The 9,099-nt window shown below is 42.5% G+C and overlaps 1 protein-coding gene across 1 annotated transcript; it reads right to left on the minus strand.

Moving 5' to 3' along the window:
* Window positions 1–6,240: 6,240 nt before the first annotated feature.
* Window positions 6,241–7,634, minus strand: LOC113358103. The gene is made up of 3 exons (XM_026601624.1): window positions 7,514–7,634; window positions 6,878–7,303; window positions 6,241–6,674 (listed from the first exon to the last, which is right to left on the minus strand). The coding sequence occupies exons 1-3, from the start codon at window positions 7,632–7,634 to the stop codon at window positions 6,241–6,243; spliced, it is 981 nt and encodes a 326-aa protein (XP_026457409.1).
* Between the last annotated feature and the right edge of the window lie 1,465 nt (window positions 7,635–9,099).

The raw sequence follows: 9,099 nt of genomic DNA on the forward strand, positions 1-9,099 counted from the left end.
TGACCATTATCTTTAAGTAAAAAAATATTTCTCTAACAGTTAAGAGAAATCAAAGTACGGTATGCTAATCAAACCGTACATCACTTTTTATCTTTTCCACATACATATTTGGGTCGGATCTTCGCTGGAGGACCCACATTTATTTTCTTTGTCACCTATAAAATCCCAAAATTGATATTTTTACAGCTTAATCGAATAAGCAATCTTTTTCACTCATTATTTGCTTATATTGCACATTTCAACCTCTTAATGCAGAAGAAACGGTATCCGATGGAAATCACAAATATATGCACATATATATGCAGATATCTGCATTGAGGTTCTGGTTCAGCGTCGTGTGCCCTTATATCTGAAGTTGATCATCATAGTATGGTACATTATATAATGATAGTATGGTACATATCTGTGGATACACGAAATAGACTCGCCACGTGTCGAGAACAAAAGGAAGAAGCATGACTACGAAATCTCAATTAAAGATATCGGTCAGGGACATGGCAATTCAAATGTCAGAATTACCTCGTCACTAATCTATCCCACGAAGTATCGTACAGGGGCGAGGAGACTTACACGAAGAATCTAAGTTACGAAAGACCAAGCTAGAGTACCCAATAAGATACCAACCACGAAGCTGAAGTGGGCGAAATAAACTAACTTGGCAAAGAAGATAACCTGCGAAGTAGATATATTGGAGAACAATAAAAGAGACAGGTGTCCTGACAAACCCATGTGATCATAGCGAAAGAAGGGAAAAAAACTTTATGGAAAATGGCCTGAGCGAAGTATAAAGCAATCCCAAAAGAATTCGTCGAAGTAAAATGAGTTGTACCCCATTAGCGTTGATTGGTCTATAAATAGAGGTCCTTGGGCAAGGCAAGGGGGATCGGATTTTGGAGAGAGAAAAGAGTATAGTGTGTCGAGTGAGATTAGGGTTTCCTTGTGTTCAAGAACTTGTATTTTGTTTCCTTTGAATTCATCAATACAGATTCTTTAGCTCATACAACTTAAACATGTCTTAGATCTTGTTTGGTTTCCTTTTGGGTGTACTACTGGATTTCCGGTAGTTACATTTTGGCGTCCATAAATAGGGAACTTAGATTGGGGATTCATCCTCATCTAAGGAGTGGAGAAAAACTGAAGTTGTAGAAGTGAGAGATCTTAGCGAGAAGTTCCTTTTAAGAATAGGGTTTTAAGAGTGATTGATATTGAAACTAGGATAAGTTGATGACTAGGAGACCAGATCGAGCGACACATATGATAGCGATGAGGAGAAGCAAACAATTGGAGTCCAAAAGAGGAGGAAGAATGGAAAGAGGAGAAACATCGGCTACAAGAGAAAGGCGAGGCGTGAACCAGCAGCGGACTGAGGAGGTCAACGGAGATAAATTCAGAGAGGGTTCTATGCACACTTCCGACACGGACACCATTGCGGGAGAAGAGATGAGCCATGAGGAAATGAAGGAGAATATCGGAGAAGAGGATATGACGTTGGAGCAACTAAGGGAGACACTTCGCCTTGAAAGGGAACGAAATAAGGATCTAGCGGAGCAGCATTCCCGATTGACGAGACAAAACGCCAGACTAATGCTGCAAAATCACCAGCTAAACGAGGAAGCTGCAGTTGACGTCACGGATTCAGAGATGGACATGATATCATCAGGAGAAGAAGAGTTATGACGAAGGAGACATACCCGCGAGGACGACGGAGGAGAACGAAGAAGGATACGACGAAGAGAAAGCAATGAAGAAAGAGAACTGAGAAGGGAATTGGAAATATCAAATTGGGAAGATCAAAGACGGAGGTATGAAGAAGAGCGGAGATATAAGGAAAACGAAAGACAACGCGAATTCGACCGGAGGAACGAGGAAGAAATGAGACGTGATGAAGGAAGACTCAGCATGATGAGAGGTGGCCGTCGAGAAGAGAACGGAGGGAACCTGAACCAGGAAGTCTTGGATGAGCTGCGAGATATGAGGACGTTGGTAAACAATTCGCGAAGAGGCGGCAGGGTAACCTGACATAGGCAATAGAGGAGGCCGATAAATCTCCGTTTACCTATGAGATAATGTACGCTGACATCCCAGAGAAATGTGTACTGCCAGCACTTCCGAGCATATTTAGAGGATCTGAAAGTACTGTGCAACACCTGAAATAATACACTCTTTCGTTGATGCAATGAGGACTAAATGATGCGGTGCTTTGTCGATATTTCCCCGCGAGCTTGGCCGGGGAAGCATTATCTTGGTTTGACGGGCTACCAGAAAGATCAATTTCGTCGTTCAAAGACGTACAGAGAATATTCCTGACCACTTACATCACAAACAATATGCTGAGGTCGGGGATCGAGACCTAAGGAAAGCCTGCGAGGATTGGTAACGAGGTGGAGCACCGTATGTAGCGAGCTTGCAGGGAGAGTTGACGAGAAAAATTACATACTAGCTTTTGCGAAGGCGTTGATCCCAACTGATTTGTTGTACACTAAAATATTCATTATTCGCAACTCGTTGACAATAAATGAATTAAGAGAGTACTAATAGGAGTACATAGCGCTAGAATAAAAGCAGAGGCAAGTCAGCGAAGCACCACTAATTCCATCAAAGGAAGGGAATTCGAGGCTACTACCAAGGGAAGTTCATGTCGTGGAGAATGATTCGAAATACAAAAAGGAAGAGCCTTCAACTCCAGCCCCGACAAAGTTACTATATGTATCAAGTGGAGATCAAGAGTGGATCGATCAACAAAGATATGAGGAGTCAAGACGAAGCAATTATGAGCCACGAAATTATAACACGGGATTTGGAGAGCAACAAAGAAACAACCAAGGGCCCAGATTTGGAGAGCGGAGACCAAGTGCACCAGCTTTTGAAAACATAAAGCTCCCTAGGATTAACACAACTGTGAAAAAGGTATGGGAGGCAATAATTTTAACATAGGAGATCCCACTACCACCTAATTTGAGAAGAGAACCACCACCAGGAACAAGGAGCCATGAGTTCTGCAGATATCATCCCTTTCACGGGCATCATACAAATGATTGTCAAAACATTTCGACGAATTATACTTTGCCTGATAGAACAGGGAAAACTTGCACATTTCCTAGAAAATTATGTACACCACCTCGTGACAGTCATCCGGTATACCGAATTGAAATAGATCGAGGAGCACAAAGGTCAAATTGCAATATGATAATACATGCAGCAAAGAGTATCCAAAATGTCCATCACAACATACTCAAGAGGGTGTATAAGAGGGACTTCGAAGGGAACGAAATATTCAGCATCAATACGAAGGAACCATTAGAGGAATGGCAGAAAAGAGAAATAACGTTCTCAGCAAAAGATGCACTCGAAGGAGGAAATTCGCATACAAGCCATTTGGTTATTACCCTGAATTTTGGGAAATACTCAAGGTGGGAGGAAGATCAAACCGAGAAGGCGAAAGTCTGGTCCATTGACAAAATCTTGGTGGATACGGGGAATTCAGTCGACATACTCTTTTATCATGCATTTATAACTGTAGGATATAAGGACTCGGATCTCGTGCCATCAACTTACAACATATATGGGCTTAATGGGGTAGCATCTAAACCAAAGGAAGAACTAGTTGTAAAGATTTTTGCTGGCGAGCTGGAAACAAAAGTCACAGTCTGTGTGATAGACATAGACTCACCTTACAACGCTCTTATAGGAAGACCATGGATTCACGGGATAAAAGGAATCGCATCTACGTATCATCAGGCCATACGGTTCCCTATGCCAAGTGCAATTGGTGAAATAAGAGGATATTTTAGGGACGAACAAGATTGCATTAAAAAGGATGTCCATAGCTGTGAGGAGAATATAAAGAAGAAAATAGAACAAAAAAAAGTCATGCGAAGAAATAAGAGCAGAGCGGTTGATGGTATTCACAATTGGGATACGTGAAGAGATAGCTGCAACGCAGAAAGACGTAGAAGAGGTGGAGAAAACAACGACGGACGGCGAGAAGAATCGCGAGATGACTCCAGAAAAAGGAATTCAAGCCGAAATAAAGAAAAGCGGAAAGGCAAAGAAGGGAAAAATGGCTTAAGAAAGCGAGGTAACAAAAAATGAGAAAGAAACCCCCGCCATCAAGGAAAAACGAACCCCGCGAGGATGAGCAAAAACAAACGCTAATAAGCACAAAAAAGTGTCGATACAAGAAGCTGAGGAGAGCGTTGAACTACATGATTCTCTAGGTAAGGAAGGAAAAGATTGCGAAGAAGAACAGATGAAACGATTAAAGAAAGAACTCTACGAAGAAGGATGAAAGAAGGAAGATTTGGTGAGGGAGCGTATAAGGTTGGAAAGGCAAAATGAGAAACTTGTTATTAAGAACAATCATCTAATAAGGAAGCAAGCGGAAGGTAATGCACAAAGAGGAAAAAATGCTCCGGAAAGGGCATTAACAATTAAAGGACATCGCGAATACCGGCAAGAAGACAAGGGACGAGGAGAACAAAATGAACGGGAATATCCAAAAAGAGCCATAGAGAATAGCAGGAGGGAATTCAGATAAAGAGAGTATCTAATGCATCAATTGACGATGGCCGGTGGGAAAAAAAATATCCCAGTGACGAAAAAGACAACCGAACTGCAGCCAGAAATGATGAACAAATGCACGAAAAACAAACCATGCAAACCGAAGATAGCGGAACTATTCTCGTTAAAGCAAAGGGAAAATGAAAGTTTACGAAGTCTGGTGGCGAGATGGGACATAATTTGTGAAGAACTCAAGGGAAGAATTTCGGAGGAAGATTTAGTGTGCTCATTCATCTACGCTGTCAACTAGGCATCCATTGTTTCCGACTCTGTTCAAGATCAGGAACGAAATGAACATGAGGGAGTTGAAAAGATACCAATCTGAACACATTCGCATGGAAGAAGAACACTGATAATCAAGGAAGAGTTATAGGAATAAGATGAATGTACTTATTTTAATACCTCAATTGATATTGTATCTAAGTTTTCAGAAGGATAACAATGAAATTTTGGTGAATCATTTCATGAATATGAATTTTCATACTTACAAGATAACAAAAGAAAGATGAAACCTCACATTAGGAGGCAAATAAGATTCACGAAGTAGATAGTTTCTAGGGAAACTCAAAACCTTCGTCTAGGAAGGCTGAGAATCCATGGCATGCACCCTAGTTCGCATGAAAATGGAAGAGGCAAGATCTAATGCATGTCGTGAACAATTCTCAAAGAGAAAGTTAGGGGCAATGATAAGACCGATCCGCCGAGGGTCCCTTTTATGATGGCCTTCAGTAAGGGGTGAAGAAATATGACCAAGGCGCCAACGTATTCGGTTGAGCTGCGGGTGCCTGGGACGTCTGGAGCGTTACCGGCCATGTCCGTATGACAATTCTTGGCTACGATGCACTCGATCCCAAAGAAACCTAACTTAGGGTGTGACTTCGTAATCCCAATCCATATCGGCGAAGGAGATAAGAAGTCACGAAAACAATTGAATGTCGTAATAACTGGATAGGAGGAGACCAACATGCATGTTAGGGTTAACCTCCTTGAAGGGGCAATCATGGGAAATATAAAGGGATGACACCCTCCAGATTAGGGAGTTGTGTGATCAAAAAAAGACGACAATGTCATGGGACTAATATTCATGGGAATGGCTAGATCTGTCGCATTGTCGCGAGATGGGGAAAAAGATAAATGTTAAGGCGAGGTTGATGGATTATTATTCGTAAAGAGTAATAAGCGCCCGAGACTTCTCCGAAGTCAAATCCTTAAAGAAGGATGAGGCAAAATAAGACCTTAATTAGGAGGCACAGTGAGACCTCGTAGAGATACAAGGAAAACACAAAGTGAAAACGAAATAAAATTCAAATTTGTCATGGGATAAGAAAGTTGAAGAGGGAGACAACATGAGAAGTGTAATATAAGACGCGGTGAGATGTCTTGTGAACCCCAAGGGAAGGAAGGACCCCGCAAGATTCAAGGCTCATATAGGCACAACTCGAAAATACACAAAATAATAAGAGGCAAGTATATACTTTAAACTTCATTATTCTTTTGAGTATTTCCTCGGTAAGTATATACTTGAAAAAATAGAAAATCATAATACTAGCATTTCAAGCAAAAGATTACCCAGAGAAGTTAAGATTTTTTGCCCCCCAAGCTAGGGAGCGCCCAGAAAGATAAATTTTTTCCAAAAATAGTTAAACAAAAAACTAAAATATGGAGGAAGAGGAACAATGATTATTTCTGAGGAAGGATGTCGTCATTGCCCGCTTCACCAGGACCCACATCAGTACTGGCAGAGGCACCCTTGGATTCCTCCTCCCCGAAATTGGCCTCGTCGATCTTCTGTTCCTCGCCATCTTCGTCGAGCCTATCTTCTTCGCCAGAGATGATCCAATCGTCCTTTGGTTGATCATCATCGGAGAACACCTCCATAAGAAAGACCGGACGAGGGAGGTCATGTTCGTCGCAGAAATTACCAAAAAGAGAAACCAGATAATCCTGGATGTTCTTGCGAGCTAACTTCGCCACCTTCATAGAAGTTGCAATCATCTCGTCCATATCAGCATTCAAATCACTGACTTCAGTTGTAAGGCGAGAAACCTCCGTGCGAAACTCATCCGTTTCACGAGAAAGACGAAGGACTTGGTTCTTATGACGAACTTCGGATTCTGCAAAACCAAACAAAACTACATCAAGAACTAGAAGTCTTATAATCAATAGTATTCCGCACTGCACCTAAAGCTACCTTCCATTTACAAGATAGTGGTGTTCAAGGTTTCTTGGACGTCGATATGCAAATGATCCAGCATGGAGATAGTTAGATCCGACTCATGGAGTTGAACACATAACTCGTGGTAGGCATTGTCCCAACCTGTACCATGACCCGAATTTGAGGTATCTTTGTCAGATTGAATGACAAGGGCACCCTTGTTCTTGCAAGAATCTGTGGACTTGGTAGACCTCGAACGAGTTGAGTTATCTAACTTAGCTTGAAGAAGTTCCACTTTCTTCTTCAGACAGTCGATCTCTTCATTTAAACTGGCTACCTTGTTACGAGATTTGCGAAGATCAACCATGACTTTAGCTTTACTCTGGATCACGCGCTCGTTATCTTCTTCCAGTCTCTTATAGTTAGCTAGTGCCGAGGAATGAGGGTTCCTCGAAGTAGTGAGGGAGTTGCTGATTCGTTGAAGCTCAGAATTGAGGCGCTCATTCTCATCGTCAAGGTGATAATTCAGTTCCTCGTTACGAGAACAATTTACAGACAGACAATCCACTTGTGAACAGGGGTCTCGACCTTCTCATTCAAGATCTGGTTCTCAGACACGTAGCAATCATTTTGGGTAACGAGGTTCATATTCTCAGCGCGAATATCTTCTAGCGAGGCAGATGCATCGGAGGAATCCATTTGGCGTTGCATACAACGAGCTTGACGAAATACAAAATAAGAAAATAAAAGAAGTAAAAGCAAAGACAAAGAACGATTCTGCAAGGGGATGAAACTTACTTAGAAGTTTGTCTATCTTCTGATACAGCTTGTTGGAATGCTCCTTCGCCAAAACTTTGATCTGAGACTCGTCCTTCTTTGCCTTCTCGTGAACAAGTCTGATTTCCACAAGGCTGGCCATATGGCGATGGAGTTCTTGAGAATCAAAGAGTTGTAATTCAAGAAATCTGTCTCGGGACAGGAAGAAGGCATGATGGGAAAATCATAAAAGGTTCAACTGATTCATCAAGGCTGAATATTGTTGGAGAGATAAGTTCATAGAGACGTTAAGCAATACGGAAGATTCTTGAGAGAGGAAGTCAGAGCTAAAAGTCACCAGAGATTCTAAGGAACGAGACCTCATGGCTGTATCTTCGCGAGCTTTGTCGTAGACCCCTTGGAGAAACTTCATGTCCGGGTCATAGGGAAGATTAGACAGCACCGTCGGAGCCGCCTGCTTATTCTTCTCGTTAGCAGAAGGATCCTCCGCAGACTTCTTCAGACGCTCAGCCATGGGATGAACAGGAGGATCATCTATTTTGGGATAAGGAGCTGCGCGAGGCTGAGAATGTTGAATCTTGGGAGGGGTGGAGAGACTTTTGAGTACGACAGAACTTGGGATTGCGGTCAAAGCATCCAGATCCAAGATCTTCCGTTGCCTTTTGGACTCGCTAGAAGAAGGGACACCAGTCTGCGAGATAACAAGTTTGTCACGAGAAATGGCTAAAAGGATGGAGCGCGCGAAAGAAAAATAATGGCGAAGTAAAGGTCCCTGAGAAGAAGGGGGAGGTGGAACATGAGGATCACACCTTTTCCGCCCCTTAGTTGGCTCATGAACAGGCTGCTTCGCAAGGAGAGTATCATCCTGTGAAAAATAGAAGGTTAGAATTTAAAAAATATCACACAAAGAAAACATAGGCGAGGTAGATACCTGTTTGGGAGTTAAAGACTCGGAAGTAGCAGCCTTCCTCATGGACATCTTGAGAAGACCAGCGACAGACATCACAAACTTAAAGAAAATGGGAACATAAGAATGAGTCGGGCCCCGAAACGAGATAAGTCGTAATGAAAAAAATCATACCTCGGTAGGCACAGACCACCGAAACTTCCAAGGATCACAGCCAGCGAGATAGCAATGTTTAGGAAGAGTGCCTTGACGAGGAGTCCCCTTTTCGTCAAAGCCCCGAACAAAAGGGCCACCAATCACCAAAGGACATATGCGAATCATCATCACAAGAAAGGCGAAGTTGGAAATCCACATCTAACAGGAGAGCTTTGGTTGGAGCCACAATGTCATTTCGAACAAGATCAATGCCCCACTCTTGGTACTCTCTCACGCTGGTGAATTTAGCTGAGTAGTTGGCCACGAAAGAATCCACATTGAAGTCACGAGAATCAAATTCTTCAGCTACTGATGGGACTTACGAAGTACCATTATCTGAGCAAATCCTAAACTCACTGGAGATGCGAATTGCATTACCAGAGAGTTGGAAAACTCCACACTGCATCTTACCCAGAATCTCGAGAAAGATGGCCTTAGAACGGTCGTAAATGGGGAAAGATAACCCAGCCCTCAGTTGGCCCAGAATGACGATCATGTTGTCGGA

This window comes from Papaver somniferum, chromosome 1, assembly GCF_003573695.1.
Source record: "Papaver somniferum cultivar HN1 chromosome 1, ASM357369v1, whole genome shotgun sequence".
NCBI classification, from domain to species: Eukaryota; Viridiplantae; Streptophyta; class Magnoliopsida; order Ranunculales; family Papaveraceae; genus Papaver; species Papaver somniferum.

Coding starts and splice junctions, on each gene's coding strand:
- LOC113358103 (XM_026601624.1), bottom strand. CDS start 7,634: ATGGCCAGCCTTGTGGAAATCAGACTTGTTCACGAGAAGGCAAAGAAG. Junction 7,304..7,513: donor GAAGATAGACAAACTTCTAA/GTAAGTTTCATC, acceptor TTGAATGAGAAG/GTCGAGACCCCTGTTCACAA. Junction 6,675..6,877: donor AAATTCGGGTCATGGTACAG/GTTGGGACAATG, acceptor TTGGTTTTGCAG/AATCCGAAGTTCGTCATAAG.